At 50.7% G+C, this 26103-nt stretch overlaps 2 protein-coding genes across 2 annotated transcripts in view; one reads left to right on the plus strand and one right to left on the minus strand.

The window, feature by feature from the left end:
- Positions 1-1643: 1643 nt before the first annotated feature.
- F2RL3 (F2R like thrombin or trypsin receptor 3) lies at positions 1644-4215 on the plus strand. The gene is made up of 2 exons (XM_071578187.1): positions 1644-1848; positions 2799-4215. The coding sequence occupies exons 1-2, from the start codon at positions 1776-1778 to the stop codon at positions 3866-3868; spliced, it is 1143 nt and encodes a 380-aa protein (XP_071434288.1). The 5' UTR covers positions 1644-1775; the 3' UTR covers positions 3869-4215.
- A 728-nt stretch (positions 4216-4943) lies between these two features.
- Positions 4944-26103, minus strand: part of CPAMD8 (C3 and PZP like alpha-2-macroglobulin domain containing 8) — a 62936-nt gene continuing 41776 nt past the window's right edge. Inside the window, exons 36-43 of the mRNA XM_071578186.1 lie at positions 23986-24073; positions 19206-19280; positions 18530-18635; positions 18089-18199; positions 16542-16754; positions 15448-15522; positions 8878-9046; positions 4944-8623 (exon numbers count right to left, since the gene is read on the minus strand). Coding sequence (XP_071434287.1) covers position 8623; positions 8878-9046; positions 15448-15522; positions 16542-16754; positions 18089-18199; positions 18530-18635; positions 19206-19280; positions 23986-24073 — 838 coding nt within the window. The 3' untranslated portion in view covers positions 4944-8622. The remainder of the gene's footprint in view (positions 8624-8877; positions 9047-15447; positions 15523-16541; positions 16755-18088; positions 18200-18529; positions 18636-19205; positions 19281-23985; positions 24074-26103) is intronic.

Raw genomic sequence — 26103 nt, forward strand, 5'->3', positions numbered from 1 at the left:
TGCCCATAGGAAGCAGGGCTGTGATTTGCACACTATCTGAACCTGATTATGGCTAATTTTTTGCATACGAAGCTTGGAAAGGATCCTGGCTGAGGCATGGAAAATATGTGGCCTCATGAGTCATTCTGTAATGGTTCATAAATCCTGAGAGAATCACAAAAGCAAAACATCTAACATTGCATCTTCTCTCTCGCTGCCAGTGGAACTCCACCTCTCGACATGCTCGGCACAGGGATGTGGGAATATGGTGAAAGCAGAGGAAATAGGATCATTTTCTCCATGGAACAGAAGAATCTCATCAAACAGCAGCCAGGTTCAGATTTGCAACCTTCACAGAAGAGGCCATTCATAAGCTGAGGAGAAAGAAACGAGCTGCTCCTCAGGTTGCCAAACCAAATTTACAGTTCCTACTGCTGGGCTCCAGCTCCTGTCCTTCCTTCCTTGCAGAGCCAGGCAAGGACTGGAGAGCAGGAGCCTAAAAACCAGCACCTTCTCCAGCCATGGGATATTGTCCCACTGGCCCATCCACTTCTTGGTCACTGGGCCATACTGGGCTCCCACACAGGGGATGGGAGAGGATTTGGGAGCTTCCCAGGGCTGCTCTGCAGGGCAGAGGAGGGACTTACTCAAGGGTTACAGAAGGGGGGAACAGGCAGCAAAGGATCTTAAAGGCTCAGGTAACACCTGCCAGTGCCTCTCCCAGAGTTATCTGAGTTGTCCTCCAGGTACAACCAGCAGGTCTGAGCCCATGCTCTGAGCTCAGCCCTCCAGGGTGGGACTGCACAGCTCTGGGCAAACAGGCTCTTCTGGGGCAGGAGTGACTGGAATTCACCATTATCTGCCCCACTGCAGGGACTTCCTGTGCCCTTCTCAGGCCCCTTTCCTGCTGGATGGAGCTCTCTCCCTTTTCGTGTGGTTTATCAGCAGAAGCACAAGTGTCTCCCTTGTTCTGCCACCTACCCTGGGTATGTCACGGTGCTCCTGCTGGTTTCTTCCAATGCAACAGCTCCAACACAGAGAACTTTTAATCACCCTCTGCAGTGCAATCAGGGAGGTGCTGGAGCTTCATCCCCTGTTTGGCCAGGGAGCAGGAGCAGAGACAAAGGAGCAGATCTCTGAAGGGCCCAGCCTGGTCTGGAGGCTGCAAAGTTGTCACTGAAAACCTTCAATTGCCAGAACACAAAAAACCTTTAATTGCCAAAACACAAAAAACCTTCAATTGCCAGAACACGAGTTTACAAGAGCCTCCTGAAATCCCTGGGAGCTTGGGAGGTCTGTCTGATCCTCAGCTCTGATATCTGTGATACCTTCCTGTTTGTAAGACCAAACACTGGGAACCAACATGTGGGAAAAGACCTTGAGTGTCCCCCAGAGCCACGTGGGCCTCTGTGGCAGAAGGAGGCTTGACATTCCCATGGGCAGGGGTGAGTGGGTTCAGTTTACAAGCTGAAGTCTGACCACATTTTTTATTTCCAGGAATATCCCAGAGCAGGAAGGAGACCCAAGTGAGTCACTTGAGCCATGTCGGGCTCTGACGCTGAAGGACAGCCCTGGCACGTTCTGGATGTGGGTCCTGATGCCCCTCCCTGTCCCCCTCTGACGCTGGGCTGTGTCTGCTTGGGCAGCACAGGCTCTGACAGTCTCATCCTTCCTGGGATCAGCCCATTGCTCCGTGAGGGAAGAGCTGACAGAGGGAAACGCGCAGGAAGGGCCTCGGCGGCGGCTGCTCCTGCCCAACCTCGGCGCTGCCGTGGGGCACTGGATCCTGCACCAGGATGGGCACCCTTGGGAGGCTTCTGCTGTGCTCTGCCCTCTGGGCGCTCTGTGTGGCCTCTCAGGACTACGATGGTGAGTGTGAGCCTTTGGGTGAAGAGTTGCTGCTTCTTAAAGTACTGGGTATTTATACTTTAAAAGATCCCTGAGAATCCATTTTTCAGTGGGAGCACATGCTGAGTGATCTCTGAAGCAGGAGGTGACAAAGGTGACAGAGGTGATAGAGGTGATATGGCAGAGAAAGGAGCTGGGGTGGAAGAAAGGAGAAAGAAAAAATAGAGCAGTAAAACAGAGCACTTGAAAGCCAAATTTAAACTCCCTTAGCCATGACTCGACACTGGAACGGCTCCAGACTTTCAGATTCCTGTGAGAGCTGGGCAGAGGAACTGCTCTCTGGCCTGCCAGGCCTGCTGATGGCTGCACAGCAGCACAGTCACTCAGGAGCTGTGGGAAACCAGGAGGTGAAAGAACTGGGTCCATTCTCAGAGAGGTTGTTGGGGAGTGACTCCTGCACTCCTCAGTCTGTCACCAGTTTCCTGTGCCATCACACAGCAGCATTCCCAGAATACTCCCAGTTCCAGACACCGCAACACAGTTTTAGATTATAATATTTAACATTACATTATCTGTTACACTCACTTCCCAAAACTGTCCACCCCCCTGACCCTCACTCAGTCACACCTCCCAAAACTGAGTCAAGGGTCACAAAGACTCATCTTTGTCAGCATCTTCTGTCCTGCTTGAAATCATTTCCAGGTTTCTGGGCCTTCTGAATAACTTTGACCAGAGTTGTATCAAACAAAGTGCCTGGTGTGTTTTCCAGGTACGTTGATACAAACTCGATGTTCTTGCTAAAATTGAAATCCTTGAAGAACATTAAACAGTATTGTAAGAATCTGGCACAAAGGGTGATTAGTTACCACTATTATAAAGTGTTAAAAGCTATATTAAAAAATCTACATACCATGGATCTTAAGGATCTTAAGGCACCAGGTGAGTGAGTAACAGGCTGTCCTGCCCCACAGATTATTCTCAGAACAGCACCAGCGACCAGGACAGAACACCGCAGAGCACGCCGTGCCCCCGAGCCATCCCTGGGGAAAAGGCCACCGTCAACAACGTCACGTACCTGCTGGTCCCCGCGGCCACGCGTGCCCGGCTGGGCAGTGCCATCACCGTGTGCCTCATCCCCGCCCTCTACAGCCTCGTGTTCCTGGTGGGGCTGCCCTCCAACGCACTGGCGCTCTGGGTGCTGGCTACCCGGGCAGAGCGGCTCCCCTCCACCGTGTTCCTCCTCAACCTGGCCACGGCAGACCTGCTGCTCGTGCTGGTGCTGCCCTTCAAGATCTCCTATTATTTGCTGGGCAACAACTGGCCCTTCGGGGAGGGGCTGTGCCGGCTCACCACGGCGTTCTTCTACGGCAACATGTACTGCTCGGTGCTGCTGCTCACCTGCATCAGCGTGGACCGCTACCTGGCGGTGGCGCATCCCTTCCAGTCGCGCTCCTTCCGCACCGCCACTCTCGCCTCCCGCACCTGCGGAGGGGTCTGGCTGTGCTCGGCGGTGCTGGCGCTGCCGCTGGTGCTGCAGCAGCAATCCTACCCCCTGCTTGGGGCCGGCCTCACGCTGTGCCACGACGTGCTGCCCAGGCGCGACGACGACGGATTTTATTTCTACTACTTCTTGTGCCTGATCGGGGGCGCGTTCGCGCTGCCGCTGCTGCTGGTGCTGCTGAGCGCGGGGGCCGCGCTGCGCGTCCTGCTGCGCTCGGGGCAGCGCTACGCGCACTCCGCGCAGCTCACGGCGCTCGTCGTGGTCACCCTCGTGGCTTTCTACGCGCCCAGCAACGTCCTGCTGCTGGTTCACTACTCCAGCTCCTGCTCCAGCCTGCGCGGGGAGCTCTACAGCGCCTACATGCTCAGCCTCGCCGTCAGCGCCTGCAACAGCTGCGCCGACCCCTTCGTGTACTACTACGTGTCCGAGGATTTCAGGGAGAAGGTGAGGAAAAGGTTGTGCGGGAGCGGCAAAGGGAATGGCGCTTCCCTGAAGACCTCCAAGGAAACGCTCCCTCGCTCCAAGCTCTCCGTGGTGTGAGTCCAAACGTGGCTCTGCAGGGCATTCCCAGCACACGTGGGGATGGGATGGGATGGGGACAACGCTGGAATTCCACAGGTTTCACAGGCTGAGTTGGAAGGGACCCACAAGGATCATCGAGTCCAACTCTTAAGTCAGTGGCTTACAGAGGGGATTGAACCCATGACCTTGGCATTACAACCAAGTTTTAACCAATGGAGCTCATCTCAGTTGTTTCATGCAGAGCAGAGTGGCAATCCCCAGGAACCAGGTCCTTTCTGCTGAGTGCACAGCCAAGGCTGAGCAAACCTGTGGGATGCTCTGCAAGGCAAGGAGCTGAGTGCTGAGCACACACATCAGCTCCTGGGGCACTGCAACATCTCACCTGGCCAGGTGAGCCCAGGGGTGTTCCTACTGACACACCTGGGGCTGGTTGTCCCAGCCTTGCCTTCCAGCTCTGCTCCTGTTCCTTAAACAAGTATTGCCTTCGCCTAAAACTGAAAAAGCCCAGGAACTGCAAAACCAAATCCCTAAATGTTTCAAAGATAGTCTTTCCTGGCCTGAATGCAGAGCACAGCCAGGGAATGCAGAGCACAGCCAGGGAATGCAGAGCACTGGCTTTTCTAGCAGACACCCTTGGCTTGACCCATAACCCTCACAGCAATGTCTGCTCGTTGTTGGGAACAAGTGTAAAAATCCCATTCACTCACCCCGTGTTTGCAAATAACCCTTGGCATCCCTCATTTCTCTGGGGCAAAGATTGTATTAATGGATTTTAAAAAAATTGTATCTCTTGAAGGGAAATATCAAAGTAGGAATTGAGCCAACCCTTGCTCTAGGTCTCCACACTTCCCTTATGTAAGGACACTCACAACCAAAAGCTGAAAGAGGTGCCCAGGTTGTTGCTTATTGGAACCTGTTGCAAATTTGCCAAATTCACCAAAGTGAAGCCAACTCATCTCTCAGACACAACTGGGGCACAGCCCAGGCAGCAGCAAGGGAGAAAATGAATAAACCTCCTCAGAGTTCCTGAATTCTTTGGTTTTCCTGGTACAGACTCAGCAGCGTGAATAAGAAGAGGCATACAAGGTTATCTTAAAATCAGTTTTTAATAAAATATTTATCAGAATCTAAACCAAACACTTTTCTGGACTCAGACTTGCTAAGATTGGTGTGAACAAAACAAAACTGGTCAGAGCGCTGTTTGCTTGTACCTGTGTGTGGGGGGCAAAGGGCAGGTGAGGAACCAGAGCCAGGCTCCAGGTGCAGGGGATGCAGCAGGTGCTGACCCAGGAGCCTGGTGCACTCAGGGCTGTGGCCACTCAGAAAGAGCAGGTACTAAAAGAAACCCAAATCCAGCCTTACTGAGGTTTCCTAAATAGTTGCTCAACTCACAATAATGAAAATCAGATTATTGTGCATTAAATGCCAACAGTCAGCAAAGGAAGTGCTGGTGTGTCAATGATGCTCTCCAAGCAAGCTGAACCTTCTTCTGGTATTTGTTTTCTACTGAGGCTGAGGAGGGAGGAGGGAAAGAGGCAAGACCAAAACACTAGGACAAGAAAGAACAAGAACTATTGCTTTAAAATAAATACCATGGTAATGATTACTCTGCATAATGTACAGTTACAAATATATAAATATTACTCTCCTTGAAAGGATTGCAAGCATCAATCACTGATAACTAGCACTGCTGCAGCTATTCAGTAACACAACTCCATGGAAGAAGCATTTTCTGTGTCTTATAAACTCACTGGCACTTTCTCCTTTTGCAATGAGGGACCATCAGGAAAAGGAAAGAAGAATCTCTGAGCCAGAAACAACCTACTGGCCTTACTGGCTTTGGCTTTCCAGCACCCAGTTGGGCTTTTCCTTGGTGAAAAAAAAAGAAATAAAATCAATCCTTGTCTCCAGACTGTGAGTGGCTGATGTGCACAAAGTGGGTTCTGGTTGCTGAGGGTCCTGTGCTCTCAGGGACAGGAGTGGGACTGATGAGCTCCAGAAAGAGAACTGTGCCCTGCCCATGGGCTCAGGACCACAGGCCTGAGGAGTTCCTTATTCCCAGTAGGGTGTGGAAGAATGGAGGATTAGGGTTTTTTCTAGATAAGAATTGATGATTACAAGAAACGTGAACAGCAAATGTGGGACTGGGGAAGGCTCTGGACAGAGGGACCATCAGGGGTGGGGAAGAAAGCCAAGACCTGCTCCTTTACCCTTGTGATGGGGGGAAAAGCAACCACAACAGTGCAACTGCAGGTTCCTTTATGCAATTCCTTAAGTAAAATTACTTTGTTTAAATACCGAAAGGAGCTGGTTTGGTGTGTCAATGGTGGGGGGAGACAGAGGCTGCCAAGAGCAGATGGGTCAGTGCTTGCCCTGGAAGTGCCAAAGCTGGGAAGGAGCACTGAGGGTGAAGGCAGGAGCCAGAAATCCTGTCCCAGCACCTCCTGCTCTGCCTGCTCTGAGGACACTGAGGCTGCTCTGCCTTGGCCTTCTGAGGGTCCAGGTCTCTCTGGCTGTACTTTGACTTGTAAAACAGAAGCAAGACCCCTCTGCCTCAAGCAGGTGAGGGCAGGTGAGTGCACTGGCACACACAGACCCCTCAGACTGACAGGCTGGCACCACCAGCAGGAATTATTTACCTGGCAACAGTAGGGAGATGCCTGAATCTGGAATTAAGACATTTCGTGTACCAGAGCCTGAGGAAAGTGAAGAAAGTTATGTTCAATACTTGGCTGAAAGTCCCCACTGTCACCTCCTCATCCCCAGGGGGATGTCTGAGTGCCCAAGGCCTGTGAGAGGACCAAACAGCAGAAAATAATTTCAAATATCTCTCAGTGGCTATACAAAAATATACAATGGATGAGAGCAGGAAAGTCAAGCCAGAAAGGGACTGAGGACAGGAGGTGGAAGAATTCCATCTCACACACATCAGCAGGGTGACTGTCTCCTTCTCCCACACTCACCCCACCTGACCCAGCAAAGAGCAGGGTTTGTATTGTGCAGCTTTGAGAGTTAGAAAAGGGGGGAAAAGTCCTGTTGCAGCTCACAATAGGTCTGTTATTCACGAAGGGGGTAAATACTGACTCAGCCCTGTGTGTGTACACAATAGGCAGTGTCTGCCAGGCAGCTGCTGCCAGGACATGGAATTCAGCTGCAAGGTGTTTATTTACCTGCCAGGCAGGAATGCAGCTGCCAGTGCAGACACAGCTCTGGCCCTGCCTGGCAGCACACGTGGCAGAGCCCTCAGAGGGCATCAGTGGGCACTGAGGGCACAGCCACAGTGAGTTCCTGTGGGCAGAGCTCAGAACAGCCACAAGGAAAGGCTGGAAAACTTCCCACCAAAGCAGCTCTGAGATTTCTGGGAACTTCCAGACGCAGACCTTCATCATGTCAACTGCATTCTGCAAATGTCTGGCCCCAGACAAAAAGGACTGGAAACTCCACATGCCCAACCCCTGGGATACCTCCTGGTTTGTCCCCATGTGGACATTTTTCTGGAATAAAATTGCCTTTCTTCTGGAATGGAATGTCTATACTGGGATATATTCTTGTCATGGTTCCTGTGTAAACAAGCCCTAAAAATGAATGGAGCTGAGCTTTTTTCTCTTTCCATTCACCAATAAACACCCTCAAGAGGAGTTTCCACCCTGCTCTGGGTCCTGGTAACAATAGAAGTGGGAAGATAAAACATTTAACACTATTTTGCAAGAGGCAGTTGCATGTAACTCCTCCAGAGAGGACAATGCTGCTCCAGGCAGGGAGGGAAGCTGAAAAATCTTGGCTCCTGCACTTTTGGAAACACAAAGCTTTTGTTTTTAGTTTAGCCACTTTGCTTGGGGCAGGTCAGACTGAGGGAGTGCAGGCTGTGCCCCCAGGCGTTGGCAGTGCCCAGCAGAGCAGAACCACCACTGTGCTGGATCCCAGTGGGAGCAGAACAGAAGGGATTGGTGAAGTCAGGCAAACATTTAAAAGGACTGTGCCTTGCTCAGCTTCATTTTCATGCCAGGGTTGAGGAGGAAGGGGCTGAGGAGGCTGCAGGCAGCCCCTGGCAGCACGTAGTGCAACACAAAGAGGGCGCCCCCACCTGATCCTGGTCACTGCTGGAGCTGCAAAACTCCCACCTGAGCCCTGCAGGCATAAGGCAGACACAAAACCTTCCAGCCCTGGCAGTGGATTCCAGTTTTCTCCCATAAAATCAGCTTCCCAACAGCTTCCCTGGACCTGGAGCCACAGGGCAGTGTCTCTCCTAGGAGTGCAGTAGACTTGAGGGCTGGGGGAGATGATTAGCCTCCTGCTATGTCGTAATTAGCAAAACACACTGATTTTTATTATAATTTGAGCAAAACCTTCTCAGCCATCTTTCCTCAAACAGCAGTTCAGCTAAGCACAAGGCCTGGACTTAGCTTCTAAATGGAGCTGGGAAATGGCATTTGCAGTATATCCTGACAGCAGAGAAAACACTTGGAAATGCTCTATAGGATGGAATTCCAGCCCCTGTTTTTCTCACCTAGAGGGCACAGCATGTTGGTCTCCCATCACTGGAAGGGTTCCAAAGAGAATGCACAAAAGGCAGGAAAATGGACAGAAAAATCAGGCTGAGTGTCCCCCTTTGAGCTCCAGATCCACCCCATGGGGCAGCAGAGCCACAGTTCTGGGGGCACCACGAGTAGTCATCATTTCATCATTCAGTTTGTGTTCTGCAGCAGGTCTGGAGGAACAAACTCGTACAGGAGTTGATTCTGAGCCTCTTCTCGTTGCTTAAATTAGAGATTTCTGTTGAAAAGAGAACACAGTGGAGACAAATCACTCCTGTATCTTGGTGAGACAACACTTAGCTGGGCAGGGAGAAGCTTAGGAGGTTGTTCTGCTGGGGAGGGAGCCCCAAAGCTTTTCAGGATCCCATTCCTGGGGATTCCTTGATCAGGAGGGAGGTATAAAAACACCCCTTTTGAGGATCTGAGCACACCTGACCCAGGACAGGACCAGCACAATCCTCAGAGCAGGTTTATGACCCTCTCTGGGCTCACCATTCTGCCGTGGGTGCCTCTCCCTGGGTGCCACCTCCTTCCCTGAAGGTGCTACCCGTTGTCAGCTCTGCCACCACCTCGAACACGTCGGGCTCTGCTGCGAAGGGGTCAGGGTCATACTCATAGGAGTAGTAGGACAGGTCTGTGTGGTGAGGGGGCCCCTCCTCATCTGTGGAGGGAATCAGAGTCCAGGTTTAGCCAAAGAACTGCATTTCTGCATCACATTTTGCATCACAGAGAAGAGGAAGGACAGAAGAGGGGAGGGATGAGGCTACAGGGGTCAGGGCACCTGCACATATTTGCTTGGACTCAAAGCTCAGGAGAAAAGCTGCTGTAAAAAATGAATTTTCAACTTCCCAGTGTGAGACCTGGGCAGTGGGGAAAAAGGGAAAAGGGGAAAGGGAAAAAAAGGGAGGGAGGAAAGGGCAAGGTAATTTGAACTGAAGTCCAAGTCTCCTCCTCTAGTGCAGAGTTAGAATCATAGAATCGCAGAATGGATTGGGTTGGAAAAGACCTCTGAGATCATCAAGTCCAACCCTTGGTCCAACTCCAGTCCCTTTACCAGATCATGGCACTCAGTGCCACGACCAAGCTCAGGTTAAAAATCTCCAGGGATGGGGAATCCACCCCCTCTCTGGGCAGCCCATTCCAATGCCTGAGCACTCTCTCTGGAAGGAATTTCTTTCTGATCTCCAACTTCAATTTCCCCTGGCAGAGCTTGAGCCCATCGTGCCCCCTTGTCCTATTGCTGAGTGCCTGCGAGAAGAGACCAACCCCCACCTGGCCAGAACTTCCCTTCAGGCAGTTCCAGACAGTGCTGAGGTCACCTCTGAGCCTCCTCTTCTCCAGGCTAAACACCCCCAGCTCCCTCAGCCTCTCCCCACAGCACTTGTGCTCCAGTCCCTTCTCCAGCCTCGTTGCTCTTCTCTGGCCCCGCTCCAGCACCTCAATCTCTTTTCTGAACTGAGGGGCCCAGAACTGAACACAACACTCAAGGTGTGGCCTCCCCAAGGCAGAGTCCAGGGGAAGGGTCACTGCCCTGGGCCTGCTGGCCACGCTATTTTTGTTACAGGACAGGATCCCCTTGGCCTTCTTGGCCACCTGGGCCCACTGTTGGCTCATGCTGAGCTTCCTGTCCCTCAGTCCCCCCAGGTCCCTTTCTGCCTGGCTGCTCTCCAGCCACTCTGTGCCCAGCCTGGAGCGCTGCAGGGGTTGTTGTGGCCAAAGGGCAGGACCCTTTAGCAGAGTGCTGAAATTTGGCCCAGCCAACTGAGGTCTGCACACAAGGGAAGTGTCTCCTGCCAAGGGCAGGTGCCACAGCCAGTTACTCTGCACTCTGCAGGTCCATCTCTCCTCTGAGCAGCTCCAAGCCTGAGGCAGGGAGAGCCAAATCCCTGCGGACACGAGGGCCCTCTCCTAAACAGCCTTTCACAGCCCAAGGGGCAGAGCTGGAGGGCACAGGGTGGGGGAGCAGCTCACTTGATGCATGCCCTGAAAAGGAGCAGTGAAAGAAGCCAAAGGCCTTTCCAGCACAACAAGGATGAGGTTTTCAGCAGGAGAGACCATGAAGCCACACGAGAGCCAGTCCTGAACCTGAAGGAGCAGTAGCTGAGGAACCTCTGCACCAGCAGAGCTCACACCTCTGAAACTCCCTCCTTTAGGGCAGGGACAGACATCAGAGGCAGCTGCAGGTATTTCTTCTCCTCCCATTCCCTCCAGTCCATACTGAGGCACTGGCAGGGCACTCTCACAGCTCATAAAACAGGCTGTGGTGGGTGACTGCCCACTGTGCAGAGGGAAGAACTGCAAGACAAAACTTCTACGAACAGCAGTAGGTCTGTGTTTCCACCCTGCTCCTCGAGCCAGCCCAGCTGTCCATGACTCCTGCTTGCTCTCTGTGTAAGCTGCTCAATCCAAACCAAGGCAACCACTGGAACAGTCACGGCAGGCAGGAAAAGTTCCCCACCCCCAAAGTTGGCTTTATTTGAGAAGAACACTCATCAAGGCCTTTGAAGATATTTGTTCTCGAGGAATAAAGTATCTGAAGTATCTTCCCATGTTCCTCCCAGCAACGGGCTCAGCCCCAGCAAGGGCAGAGTCAGGCTCTGTGTTCACTCCTTCCTGGCCTTCTCTGTGGGAGAACCTGCCAGATGATGAGCTCGTTCTGAATGGCTGATTGCTGCCCACCAGGGATGGACCCAACATCACAGGCCTGGCTCTTCACAGGAATCCACTGCTGGATTCAAAGCAAAGGCCAACATTTCCTACCACACACAAACGACTCTCCCGTCCCCAAATGTCTGTGCTGAGGCTAATGTTGGCTGAGCAGGGATGGGGTGAAAGGAGAAGTGGCCCCTTGCCAGTTCAGTCAGTCCTGACAGAGCAGTGTGACCCTGGGGATGTCACCCTGGCCAGGGGGCAGAGCTGGGATGGCTCTACCTGGGAGCAGAGCTCACACTGGTGCTCCTGGCTGGAGCTGGTGATGGCACTGAATTTTTTTAAAAATAGCACCACCACCAAATAAAAGGATCAGAATTCCACCTGGAATTTTATTCCAGCTGCTGCCCCTTCTAAATGCGTGGGCAGAGCAAATGGCAAAGCCAGGGCAAAGCTGAGCCTGGGGAGCTGCCTGCTCCTGCCCACACCTGGCTATTGCTTTTCCACCAAATCCATGGAGAATCACATCACTGTGCTGCCCACAGATTGTCCTCCAACATCTGCACCTTGGCACTACAGTCAATGCTTTTGGCAGAGAAGATTTAGGCAGTTTCATGAGAGAGTTAAAGATCTGTGGAAGCAACCAGAGGCCCACCTCATGGGAGAGGTGGTGTCACAGCTCCTGAGGATCCCTGAGGCTCCAGAATCCACACAGATCTTTGCAGTGAGTGTGACAATGGTCTCAGGAAAGCCACAGCCAGAAAGGCACTGAGATTCTGATACTCCAATTAGTAAGTCAGGTCCTGCCTCAGGCCTTTCAGTCCAAACCAACGGGACCCCAGCAGGCTGTGAAGGGACTCCAGCACAGCCCCAGTGCTGAGAGCCAGGGGTGGGGCCACATTGCTCCCTAAAATCCTGTTCCACCCCTTTGAGACTCAGCAATTCAGTGAGGAAGAACAGCTGAGAAGGGCACTCAGACAGAAGCAGCTCCAGCCGAGTCCTGTCACTCTCCACACTTTGCTCCCAGCCAAGAGGATCTACAGATGCAAAGAGGGTCCACCCATCTGTCCAAGAAAGGCTGCAGTTTCCAAATCAAACCTCAGCTCATTCTGCCTCACTGCACTTTGGAAAGGCATTTTGAAATGCTCTGACAAGAGCTGGGTGCTGCAAGAAGCTCTGCAAGAAGCTCTTCACCCCTGATTTTTCAGGAACATCTCTGTCCAACGGCTCACCTTGAACAACATCACTCCACAGCCGGGGTTTATCCTACCAAACCCACTGGTGTGTGTGGCAATTCACTGAGCTGTGTGCACCAGAGGGAGCCCAAAGCAGTGCCCACTGCTGGGCAACACGGGCATGAGCCCCAGGTTAAAAACATCCCCTGAGCCTGATGGCAAATTGTCCCAGTTCAGCAAGCTGGGACCAGTTTATCCCTGTGTGGGCATGACCAAAGCTGTGCATTCTAAACCCTTTGGGCCATTTCCCAGGAACTGTTGCAATGGCCCATTGGCAGCAGCTGCCCAGGGCACACCTGACCCCTCAGGCTGGGAGCTGGCTGGGAAAGAAGCCTGGCAGAGGAGCTGGGAGAACTGCCCTGCAGGGAGTCCTTGGCACCTCCACACCCACCTGAGGGCTCAGCTCTGCTCATGGGCCAGCAAGGATTCCAAAATCCCCCCTGACTCCCAGAGTCAGAACCCCCAGTGTGGAACTCCCTGCCCTGGGGGAGGGACTGGGGGCTCCCACCTGCACCTGAGGGGAGAGAATCTTGGGGCTTGAAGACCTCAGGGAACCACTCTTGAGATCCAGAGGAGGAGCAGAACCTGGACAGGAGGAGATCACCAGAGGGTGCAGGGGGTTGTTGTGGCCAAAGAGCAGGACCTGGCACTTGGTCTTGCTGAACTTCATCCCATTGCAATCAGCCCATCTCTCAAGTCTATCCAGATCCCTCTGCAGAGTCCTCCTGCCTTCCAGCATGTCGACACTCCCTCCCAACTTGGTGTCATCAAGCACGGTGGTCCCTGTCCTGTGTGCGGGAGGGATTCCCCAGGCCGAGCCCCTTTGATTCCCACCCTGTGCTCCTGACCCACAAGGAGCCCCAGGGATTAATGGAATCCCACACTGGGCACTTTTTCTGGTGCAGGGTTGAGGCGGGTTGGCTTTGGAATGCTCCGTTGATTGGAGGGACTTAACCTTATTGATTGATAATGTAATAACATTAATCGATAATGTAATCGATACATCTATCATAGAATTTGCTTAATAGTTATTATAAAAATCACTTTATATAAAGTAGCTCAGCATATGACAAAAATCATAAAGGACAGATGTGTAGGACCTGTCCTTGAAGCTTCTATACTAAGGGGCCTTAGGGATTTCTTGTGCTAATTAAAAGAGACTGGACACCACATGAAACAAAGATAAATCAGAAGATGTTAAAAGAACAGGATAATTAGCGAAATTCACCAATTAGACCAGTTATAGTTGCCAACAGATCCAGTTTGTCGCAGTTTGGAGCCAAAGGTGAAAAAGACACATGAAGAAGACCCCAAACTTCATCCCCAAAGACAACCAGAGCCCCTCACCCCTAATTCCCAGGAGGAAAGAAGGAGGTGCATGGGGGGCGGAGAGGATGGAAATCAGTTCTTAGGACTCATTATAATAACCTGCCTTTTCTAAGAAAATAATGTTTATCCATGAAGAAATAATGAATAACTGATTTGCATATAAACAAGTTGTTAACTCGACCAGGTGTGAATGTTTTTGTAGGAGCCATCCCCCTCCCTGCACCTAGGCCTTGAATAAACGTCCCTCTGTAGAACCTTATAGGATAGAGAGCCTTTATTCTGCAAATCACTGTCCCAGCTCGGGGCAGGGGCTGCCCCCAGGACACAGCCAAGTGCTTGTGCCATGGCAAACATCCTCCTGGCACTCAGGTTTGTTCATCTGAGATCTGCATAACAAATGCCACACACACAGGAATCAGAATTTCCCCTCCTGAGCCAATTCTTCCTCTGTCCACTCCGCTTTAATTCAGATTATTTCAGAGAAATTCTGTTCTCAACTGTGCACTACCCACCCCCTCCCCGCCCCAGGTAACCATATTTTCCCTATCAAATTTTCATTTCAAAATAATGTAATTGCAGCCTCGTTTTGTAAAGCAGCAGCAAAACACTGGGCAGGGACTCACATTCCAGCAATGCCCTATGGAGCAGTTTGGGAATGCTGCTTTCCAGGGCTCACAGTGCAGAGATTCCAGGCTGGTTTGGGAAGGGCAACAAGCACTCATCTCAGTTATCCCAACAGCAATCTCAGACAGAGAGAGAGATGAGAGAGATTGACAATAAGCCCAGTAAAAAAGGGAGGGAAAACAGGACATTCACTGAACACCACAACTGAATGACTTACAGAACCAGTCATGATGAAATATTCCCCATGTTTTTATGCTTTATAAGCAAAATGTCCATCAGCTGCTGTTCAGAAGCAGAGAACAGGCTGATGTCTCACCCTGGATTTGTTCTGCCCTGAGTTTTGTGCACAAGAGGGACATGAGAAGGCAGAGACTCCTCTGGAAGAATTAACTTGTTTTACCCATTTGTGAGAAGAGTTGGAGGCCAGGGGAAAATTAATGAGTGGAAAGCAGCCAGGAAAAATCTAGTCCAGTTTATTTACTAGAAACAGCATGAAACAAGCTATTCTATTGACCCTCCACAGCTTCTTGGTGAGATTTATTGTGAGCCATGAGCAAGTTCGACATGAGTCTTAGAAAAAAGTGTATGAACATAAGCACCAAATAAAATGAGCAGCCAAATTCCTGGCTACTCCATCTACTGACCTTAACATTTTTGCTCACTAAGGCCCTTTATTCCAAGCAGCAGCTCTGAGAGAATCAGGACTGCCAGCTCCACTTTTGCCCAGAATTGCAGGGACAAAGTTAATCCACCTGAATTCTGGTTCTTGGGGCACTTTGGGCCATTGTCACGTCCTGTGCAGTTGTTTGTTGGAACACTTTACCTGGTTTCATATGTGATCTTTCCAGCTCAACAGGGGAAGAAAAGATCACAGAGTGTGTTGTTCAAACATACCAAGGCTGGGAAAAGGGGAGGGGGGGTCACTTGCCCCCTCCTATGAACAATTATCTAAATCCTGCATGTGCTGAACTAAGCAGATTTCCTGCAAGATGTCCTGAAAGGAAAAGGACCACAACAGCTGTCTCTTGTTGAATAGTTCTCATCCACAATTTCCTTGACCTCTTTATTTATTTCCTGATTTCTGAATATTCTGTCTCTTCTATAAGATGAAGAAATTCAGCATCTTTACTTACAATGTGTTTGAGAGCCACATGTGCTTTATACAGGGGTAGGACAAGTTTTAACCTTGCTAAAGGAAAGGTCTTGGATAAATGAAAGGCTTTACCTGCTGGGGTCTGGGGGACACTGGGCTGCTCAGCTGGGTGGGAGTGGCTCTCCCTTTCTTCTGGCAAATTCTTGGCTGAAATCAAAACGAAAAATAACTCATTGGTCATAACATTAGCTAGTGTTTCTCTAGGAAATGTCTGCATTTCCAGAGGTGGCAGAGTCAGTTCCCTGAGCTCCTGCACACCTGGAAAGGCCATGCAGAATGTCCATTACATTCCATGGATTGGATTCTTATCTGGGATTATTCACTTCAGATCAAACAGTATCACTGGTTTTCTCTGAAATACCTTGTGATTGGTAAAATATGTGCTCATGAGAAGGGCAAGGCAGTTTTTTCATGCTGAGCAGCAGCTGCTCTTCTAATTTAATCCTCTGTAGTGTTGGAGTAACAAAGTAACAGAGGAATTTGAGTTTTGAATTCTCCTTTCCCTGTTATCACTCGCTTAGATGGGGATTTGCAGCACCTGGATGTGTTAGTTTGGGCTTTAGTTTTAGCTGGGCCTCAGTTTAGCAGGCTCAGAGAATCCGCGTAGATTAAGAGAGACAGGTATCACCTGACTTAAGTAACCAAAGAAATATTTCACACCAGATGATGCAAACCTGAGATATAAAAGCTGGAAGAGGAGTGTTCTCTCAGTTCCATCATGACTGCAGTGGAGACAGGACATGCTGCTGCTGTCCTGCTGTGCTGGGCCTTGGCTGCTGCCACTGCTACTTCCCATTTTGTTTTAGTTGAGGGAAGTAGAAATATTTTATTGTCATTCCTTCTGTTCTTTGCTGGGTGTCCTTTGGGGTGCTTTATGAATCTAAAGTAATGATACCTGGTTTTGGTGGGAAGTAGAAAATTGTTATATCTAACTTCGGTAAGTGTGTGTTATATTGTAGTTTTCATTTAATTTTCTCTTTTCTGTATAAATATACATTGTTAGGTTAAGTTTAAACTGTTTTGAGTTTCCAATTTTTTTCCTTTCTCCCTTCTCTCAGTGCAAGGGGGAAAGGAGACTGACACTCTGTATTGGGCAGTTGGCATTTTGCCAGCTCAGCCCAAGACACTGGATCACAAAAAAAAAGGGGGAATTGAAGGAAACCTACAGGCAGAACACTGAGCCATGGGCATCTGCTCTATGCTGGTGTTGTTCCTGCACGAGGCCACCTCCATCTGGCAGTGGTTGGGGTAGATGTGCCCGTCTGAGCCGCACATGGGCTCGCCGTCGTAGCCACAGTCCCGCGAGCACAGACACGGCTCCAGGGGCTCCTCCTCCCGGCACCCAAAGGGGCTGGGGCAGGGCCCAGAGTGAACAAAGCCTGGGGAGCAAACAAAAACAGTCAGAGCAAGAGTGGTGTGTGGCACAGGGAAGGGGGAGATGGGATAGAAACATTTCACTGATGGCAATTTGGTGTTGAATTCCTGTCCCAGTTCAGCAGGTGGGACTAGTTTATCCCTGTGTGGGCATGACCAAAGCTGTGCATTCTAAACCCTCTGGACCATTTCCCAGGAACTGTTCCCAAGGGCCCATTGGCAGCAGCTGCCCAGGACACACCTGACCCCTCAGGCTGGGAGCTGGCTGGGAAAGAAGCCTGGCAGAGGAGCTGGGAGAACTGCCCTGCAGGGAGTCCTTGGTACCTCCACACCCACCTGAGGGCTCAGCTCTGCTCATGGGCCAGCAAGGATTCCAAAATCCCCCCTGAATCCCAGAGTCAGATCCCCCAGTGTGGAACTCCCTGCCCTGGGGGAGGGACTGGGGGCTCCCACCCAAACCTGAGGGGAGAGAATCTTGGAGTTTGGGGACTTGGGGAACCACTCTTGAGATCCAGAGGAGGAGCAGAACCTGGACAGGAGGAGACCACCACTCTCCACCAGACTGTGGCATCATCTGCACCAACAGGTTTTTCCCTTCTTTTTACTTTGGGCTTGGGGGAACCACGTGGGGCTCAGCACAGGGGCCACCAAACCCCACTGTGTTTGTGCCCCAGGGGGGTGGGTTGTACTGCTGGGGTTTGGGGGTTAAAACCATTTTCTCTTTGTGACATTGCATTTATTGTAATATTGTTATTAAATTTTAACTCTGACTTATAATCTCTTGTGGTAAGTTCATTTCTCATGCCGTTTACCTTTAAACCAGCACAATTCCTTAGATTGTCTCAGAGGAGTTTACAAAGTTCTGGGAATAAAGTTGCCTTTCTGAAGCAGCCATTCTGAACAGCTTCCAGGCTTGGGGAAAAGCAACTGTTTTGTTTGCCATGGAGCACAGAAAGGAACTGAGTTTCTGGAACTGAGTTATTCCTCTCACTGATGCATGAAATTGCTCAATCTTCTTGCAGTTAATTGTGGGCAATATCACAAGGTGTTTTAGAGAAAGAAAACCAAACTGCCCATTATAGAGCTTTTTCCTTTTTGTTTACTGACACATCTCCTGGTGCAGGTTCCTCCAGAACCAAAGACCAGTTGCCCCTGAAGCAAATCAGTTGCTTTGGTGCCTGAGGAGCAGAATTTCTTTGCTTGGGTGTCACCAGTTCAAGGGATGAACCCCACAAATCTCTGTAAAACTTCTCCAAACACAGAGAGCAGGCATTTTTCCTGACATAATTTCAATCTCTGATCATTTCCAGAAGGTCTGTGTAGCTTTGGCAGAACTTACCAACCCAATGGCTGGCTGAGCTCTCCACCTCGTTGCAGGTTGGGCCATCACAAAGCTCCCGAGCCAAGGGACTATTCTCGCTCACGTTGTAGAAACGAGTCGCTTCAAAAGCTGCAGGGCAGCAAGAAGGAAAATCCACAGCTGAGCTTGGCCCCTGCCGCTCCAAGGCTGAGCTTGGCCCCTGCAGCTCCAAGGCTGAGCTTGGCCCCTGCCGCTCCAAGGCTGAGCTTGGCCCCTGCAGCTCCAAGGCTGAGCTTGGCCCCTGCAGCTCCAAGGCTGAGCTTGGCCACTGCAGCTCCAAGGCTGAGCTTGGCATCTGGAGCTTAAAGGCGGAGCCTGGTTCCTGGAGCTCCAAGGCTGAGCCTGGCTCCTGGAGCTCCAAGGCTGAGCCTGTCCCTGGAGCCCCAAGGCTGGCAGGGACCAAAGGGGACAGGCACCCACCTGGCTCGTAGTAGTCGTACACTTTGATAGGGACAGGAGCTGTTTTCCCAACTATGTGCTCCCTGAACGCCTGGAACTTCACACAGGTCATGCACTGGCTGGGAATCTGTGGGAAAAAGGACTCAAAAGCTGCACTTGGAGTGAAGAGAGAGACAAATGAACACAGTCTGTGCTCCAGTGGGACGTGCTGAGCATGGAGACCCCTCCAAAACTAAGTTTAGGGACAGAGATAATGAATAAAAGCCAAAAAGGATGAATTAAAACATGACATCTAAAGCACTATTTGCCACCCAACAAAGGCAAACCTGACCCTCCAGCTGTGTTCCCTGGCTCGCCCCCTCCTCCTGACCAACTAATCCCCTCCCACTGCTGCCCAAGCCAAGGGAGAGCTCAGTTTCCACTCTCTGATGTCTAAATGAGACTGCCTTTAGCATGTTAGTTCTACCTGAAAGTGAGATTATTTTGGGCAAGAACTAAGTGATATCTGAAGTTAATCACCTGCCTTTATTATGCTTTGATTTCCAACCAAAACACAACATTCACCTGCACCAAATGAGGGCAGTTAAAGGTGACCCTCACCTGTGAGGGACCATCAACACCTACACACTGTACTGTGCCTCATCCACTGCTCATTTGCAACTCATTCATTAATTAATTATAAGAAAAAAGTCATTACCTCATCAAAATAAAATAGGACTTTTCTTCCATCCACTTCATATCTTTTTAATCCAATTTGCTTGTTCATCAATAACTGGTGTAGGGAGAAAACAAATCAACAGGTTTAGTTTCATGTTACAGAAAACAAGTAGAAATGAGGGGGGAAAATGATTCAGGCTGCTTAGAAAATTGATTGGTCACTAAACCCCAGGGATTTGTTTTGCTGCAGAAGATGTTCCCACCTCAGAGACCCCAAAACACTCCATAAAGTCTCTTATTTACACTCCCTCAGAACCCCAGGGAATCACACTGGCTATTAAAGGTCCCATTCTCCCACCAGCTGGAAAATCCAACACATTCTTCTGCCAGGAAAATTAATCCCCACATTTGAAAGGAGCAGCCCTTTGAAAGAGCCCCAGACACCTCCCTTGTGAGGGGGGCAGGCCAGACCTTTGCTCCTCCTCCTCTGTCCCTGTGAGCGCCAGGGATGTGGGATTTGGGATTTGGGATGTGCCAGACCAGCCTGTAGACTCACCTCTTCTGTTGTTTATTTACTGGGGCAATCTGCACATCCCAGGAATATCTGAACACAATCTCTGAGTGCCTCCCACACCTACAAAGCTTTATTTTAAATTTTCCCAAAGTTCCCCCTATGATTTCTGCATTTGCAACATTAACATCTCAGTGTTATGACAGTCATTGCTGTTTCAATAAATTGTGCTGAAAATGCATCTGTCCTGGGGAAAACACCTAATCCAGGAGCTGGGGAGGGTGAGGGTCTGTGGAAAAGGACTCCTGGTTTTTAATCCCAGTTTGGGGAGCTGAGTAAAGGCCAGAGCAGATATTTTAATTCTCTGTCCCACCTTTGCACCTTCAGTCAGACAATCCCATTTGTAACAGGCGTCATCTTGCCTTGGAGATTTTTAAATGTTCCTAAATTATTTGGAGATCTTGGACTAAGAACTCTGTGGAAAGGTGAGCAAAGCATCATCACCATTACTATTATCATCATTATTAATATTATATTTAGAATGACATGAAGCAAAAAGCGTTCCCACTGACACTCATCGAAGCCAAACCGAGCCCAGCCTTTCTGTGAGGGCTGACCCACCCCAGCCTGGATGACCCTTGCCCCTGCTCACACTCTGCATTATCAGGAGGGCTTGTGGCTCCCTGGGTGAGCACAGAGCCCTCACTAGCAGCACAGACAGCACAGTGGAACCTGCTGGGCAGTGCAGGCCCCTCCAGCACAGGGAAGGGCTGGGATGGAGGGAAATGCAGCTCTGGGAATGATGGGATGGAGGGAAATGCAGCTCAGGGAATGGTGGGACATGTCCCTGCTGAAGGTGGTGTCCAAAACACAGCATAGAATCAATGTTGGGGCTTTAGGGGGCAGTTTTGTTCTGGGCTCACATTTGAAATCACAGAATCATGGAGTGGTTTGGGTTGGAAGAGACCTTAAAGCTCATCCAGTCCCACCCTTGTCATGGGCAGAGACACCTTCCACTATCCCAGGTTGCTCCAAGCCCTGTCCAGCCTGGCCTTGGACACTTCTAGGGATGGGGCAGCCACAGCTTCTCTGCCCAACCTGTGCCAGGGTCTGCCCACCCTCCCAACCAGGAATTCCTTCCCCATATCCCGCCTAACCCTGCCCTCTGGCAGTGGGAAGTCATTCCCCCTTGTCCTGTCTCTCCATCCCTTGTCCCAAGTCCCTCTCCAGCTCTCCTGGAGCCTCTTTAGGCACTGGAAGGGGCTCTCAGGTGTCCCTGGAGCCTTCTCTTCTCCAGGTGACCCCCCCCAGCTCTCCCAGCCTGGCTCCAGGGCAGAGCTGTTTGGGCAGGGGGGTTTGTATCTCATCTTTGCTGCCAACCCAGAGATCACCTCGAGCTTTGCCACCACATTTCATTTTTAGAGATGCAAAAGCATTCCTGCAACAGGAAAGGCAGAATTCAGCTCTGCAAGGGGAATATTCCCCTTTGAAGGTGCAAGATCCTTCCCAATTTACCAAAATCTCCTGCTGCCCAAAGGAAGCAGTTCTGATCTGGGAATAGGTGCCCAGAACTGACCCCGAGGCATCCAACCCTCTCTCCAAAATGAGGCAGCAGCTGCACAACTCTTTGCCAAAGAAGTTTCACAACTGTGTTCTGAACCAACTTGTGTCTTTACAAGCACTGGAGCAGAAGGCACTGCCTGGAGCCCTTGCCACTGCCAGGACTGCTCAGCTCTGGCTGCAGGGGCTCAGCCTCACCAGTTAGGGAGGAGAATCAGCTCCTTTTTCCTTTTAGACAAGAGGAGAGAGGAAAACAAACCCCTGTTATTCCATGCCCAGAGACCCAAACAGCTGGGCTACACTGGTCCTGCTGCTGCTCTACCCACAGAGGCAGGAACAGGAGAGTCAGGCAAGATGCCACAAGGAAAAGCACAACCAACTGATCTTAGTGCTGGGGAGATCAGCTCTGGTGACACAATTCCTGGGCAGCAGCAGGTCAGGATGTTGGAACCCTCTGACTGCTCCACCCAGGCCAGGACAAGGGAGGGGCTCAGGAGGCTTCTCCCCTGGGAGGGTGGGCAGGCCCTGGCACAATGGGCCCAGAGTAGCTGTGGCTGCCCCATCCCTGGGAGTGTCCAAGGTCAGGTTGGACAGGGCTTGGAGCAACCTGGGCTGGTGGGAGGTGTCCCTGCCCATGGCAGGGGCTGGCACTGGAGGGGCTTTAAGGTCCCTTCCAACCCAATTCTGTGGTTCTACTGTAAACAGAAGCCAGTTCCCTGAGGAATCAATCAGGTTGCCTTGTGTCAAACATATATTTACAGTTATCTTCAGTATTTGTGCTGCTTTGAACACGTGCAGTGTTCCCTGGACACGGGTTAGTGCAGACAGGAGGCACAGCAGGAGCAGCCTTGGAGGAGTCACTGTGGACAGGATGAGCACATTTGGCTTCCAGGGCTTTCTCTGGGACACCTGAGTGTGGCCCAGCCACAAAAACACCCTCAGAGGAGAGCACAGCTGCCCTGGCCAAGGGGACAGTGCCCAGGGACCAAAGGGACACAACTGCACAGGAACACATGGGAGCTCCTGAGATGCACAGCTTGAACACCTTCAGCTCAGTTCCTGCTGGCCCCAGGGCAGGAGACACCCAGCACAGCCCAGGGCATGGGAACTCCTTCTTTGGAATAAGGAATAAGGGGGTTTGTTCCTTAGCCTAACAGCTTTCCCATTCTTCTGCAATGAAGTCTCCCTTATGCTCTTTATTTCAACCCTTTTCCTCTGCTGATAAAACATCCCACAGTTTTCAGACCATAAAGACATCCTGTTGTTCTCCTCCTGTGCCATTCTGAGCTCTCTGGTCCTAAGCCAGGTTTTTACCCATATTTTTTCTGCCATTGGTTGCATGAATTACTATGAAAGAACTTCTTAGGCTGCAGGAGAAATGACTTTCACTGCAGCACCTTCAGCAGGGGCAGAGGGAACAGCAACCAAACCTTCCCCTCCTTGTCCTCCTCTCTCCTGCCCAGGGACACTGGGACCTCCTGCCATGGCCTTGACCAACCTGGATGGTCATATTGAGTTTGTTGCACCATTTGTTGCATGTAAGGGAGAATCTCAGGCTCAGAAGGTCATCAGGCAAATAAAAATTTGTGTGTTTTTACATGAATTTGAACACAGAATTCTCAGCATGTAGCCTGGGAACTGGATAATCAACTCCAATATTTCTCTTTCCAGGAATAATTCCATATCTGACCAGCACAGATCTCTGTACAGGATTCCAGTACAGTTCCCCAATACTGAGAGGATGCAATTCCTTCTCAGGGATCAATGCACAAGTTGCTGTGACTTCAGCAGCAGCCCAGGAGAAGATCTGACAGAATTCCCAGCCCTCCAGAGGGACACAATGGCCTCATTTTCCACAAGAAAATATAAATATAATATAAATAACATATATAATAATGTAAATCAGCCAAACCAAGTGAAATCCTAGAACACAAAGCAACATGCACTTTTCCTTGAATTAGGATGTCAAATTAAACTGGCCTTCACTCTGGTTTTACTTTAAAATCCTTCGCCCAAATCCCTCCCCCTCTCAGTATAATGAAGATAAAGTTATTAACAGAAGAGACTTTTGGGAAGCAAAATACTTTTTAGCTCTTTGCCAGTTCTCAAGGATGCCAAGATTCTACACCTCTCTAGTTCAACAGCCCTTAAAAAAAACTATTTGCAGCATAAATAAGTGAATGTAAAAGTTCCACAGAATGAACTGTAATGAATGCAAGACTCCCACAGAGCTCAGCAAAGCTCAGGATTACAGATCTCTGCCCTGGAGGGCTGGCTGGGCACGAGGCACATTCTGTCCACCTCAGCCTGGCTGCAGGAAACATGATGTTCTTGCAGAGGGAGGGGAGAAAAAGGCCAAAAATTCCAAGACACAGAGCCTACAAAGCAATGGGATCCAGATGTGGGAGATAACACAGCCCACTCAGCAGCCATAAACAGCTCCTGTTGGAGCACATTTGCACTTCAGCCTTTGCAGAGGCTCAGGCACTGCTGTGCTCTGGCCCTGGCAGAGCTGCCCTGGCCCTGGAGGGGCATTTGTGCCCCTGCGCAGAACATCTGGGGCATCATTTCAGAGAAATGACTTTCGACAAGTGAGATCTCGTGCCCATCCCCTCCCCCTATTCTAATGCCCTATTTGCAGCAGTGCATTGAATACACTGGCATTGAATGGCCTTTGGCTCCTTTTGCCCTCCCGGGGACCCCCTGCCAGCCCCAGGCCATGCCCTGAGTGCCCACCCCACCCTCTCACCTGCTCCAGGCTCTCGATGTCTGCCCGAAACCCCGAGAACAAGGGCACCTCCAGCACTGCCATGTTGGAGGATCCAGAGTGCAGCCATCTGGGAACAGAAACAGGGATAACACCAAGCTCAGCATCCAGGACAACAAATGGCATGTGGACAGCTCAGGATGGAGAACAACTGAGGTGAGCTCTAGAGGAAAACATTATTTAAAAGACCTACTTGTCTTTGAAGGGCTTGTGCAAAGCCCAAGCATGGTTGGTTTTAGAGAATCCTCTTTTCTGCTTTTATTCAACAGAATTATGCCTAACTCACAGAGGGTAGAGATGTTGGAGATGTGCAGGCAAATGGAAGTAGAAGAGGACAATGATGCCACCTGTGGGGCTGCTTGCTTTCTTTTTCAGTTAATCACTGAGAAAATGCACTTGGTAAAAGGAAATAAACCCTTGGATTAGAGGAGACTTCTATTCTTTCCTAAGTGGAGGGTGGTAGATGGACTGTGGTGGAAGAGGAATGTTACTTCCCAACTCCAGGAGTTATTCAGCCCTGGGGTTTTGTGAAGATCATTTCCCTCCAGCATCCAATTCACACTGAGAAAAGTATCTTTGCAAACTCACCCTGCACTGTTAAAGAATTCACTGCCCATGTCACCTTCTATAATATTAATGAAAACTCCAAACCCCACTGAGACTCAGAGTTGTTCCTGCTGAAGGGCCCATAAAACCCCCACACACAGGAAGGGGTGGAGACAAAATCTCTTTGGTCATTGCAGAAGTCCCAGTTTTTGCATCATGGCAGAGGAGTCACATCCTGCCACAGCTCCTGCTGCTCCCAGACCAACACTCCTTTTCCCAGCCAGCTCTGAGCTCTCCCCTTGGCACATCACCCGTCGGCTGCTGGGCTGTCCTACCACGGTGTGTGCCTAGCAGGGCTCAGGAGCTCCTGCCCAGCCCTGAGAATGCAATTCCCAATCCCAATTTGCCAGCTCTGGGCTGAGGCCCCTCTTCCTGGAGCCCCCCAGCTGAGGGGCGGGTGGGGGAGCTGGCTGAGCTGGGACACCCCACCCCAGCCCACGCCCACAGTAGCATGAGGTGGCCTGGGGACAGAGCCAGCTGGCCCTGGTGAGGCTCTACAGGGCTGCCAGAGACACTAAGCCTTGCTAATTCCAGCCTAACTCCACGCTCCACACTCCCCAATAAATCACAGAGTCCTTTTGCCTGCACTTTCCCCTGCTCTGTGCTATATCACAGCCCTGACTCCTGTAAAGCACCCCAAGGACTTCACAAGCATGACAACACTTCATTACACTCTGAGAACAGCCCCAAAACAGCTTAAAATATCTCAATTGTCAGCCTGAGATGACACCATTCTCTTCATGTTGCCTGAGTAAGATGATGATGGAATTGAGAGCATCATTACAGGGAGAAGGGGAGGAAAGGAAGACTTCATGTGCTTTTGTTTCCTTTCCTAGTCATACATCTCCTTGCACTGGGTTTCCTCTCAAGTTCCTGTCTTTGCTCCAGCAATTCCCGGGGCAGAAGCTTCAGGAATATCACCAGGGAGGTTGTGCTGATGCAGAGTGGCCTCCTTAGCCACAGGAATCTTCCAGGCACTGATAAGACAAGACTTTATAAGCCTGACCCTTCTCCAAAACAGGTTGAGAGCTTGGGCAGGCGGAGAAGGAGTTAGACAGTGATGTTGTGTTATTACACAATATTACACACAATTATACACAATTATTGCTGATCTTGGCAAACTGTTGGATGATGAGCTCGAGTTGCTCGTCTCTGGTTGTTCCCAGTAGTAGAAGGAAGGATCCAACCACACCAAGAATGCCTGGCCAAGGAATTCCCAGGCTTGCGGCACTGGGAGGCAAAGCCTCTGCCACAGCAGGTGGGTGCCGGGGACAGCAAGGTGCCACCTTTGCCTGGAGAAATGCAGCTGTGCCCAGGACTGCAGGGCAGCAGGGAAGGAGACAGACTGCCAGGGGAGCCAGAGATTCCATGGAACTGCTGGGGAAGCCAGAGATTCCCTTTTCTATGAATCACACCTGAGCCCTTCCCGTGGCTTTTGTGGGAGGTCAGTGAGGTCACTGCCACATTCCCAGTCACAGACAGCAGATTAGTCAG

The sequence above is a fragment of the Pithys albifrons genome, chromosome 27, assembly GCF_047495875.1.
Source record: "Pithys albifrons albifrons isolate INPA30051 chromosome 27, PitAlb_v1, whole genome shotgun sequence".
In the NCBI taxonomy this organism is placed as follows: Eukaryota; Metazoa; Chordata; class Aves; order Passeriformes; family Thamnophilidae; genus Pithys; species Pithys albifrons.

What these genes read in the sequence shown, in the direction of transcription:
- F2RL3 (XM_071578187.1), top strand. Translation starts at nt 1,776, where the DNA reads ATGGGCACCCTTGGGAGGCTTCTGCTGTGCTCTGCCCTCTGGGCGCTC. An exon ending in GGCCTCTCAGGACTACGATG is followed by an intron (nt 1,849 to 2,798) that starts GTGAGTGTGAGC and finishes CCTGCCCCACAG; the next exon opens with ATTATTCTCAGAACAGCACC.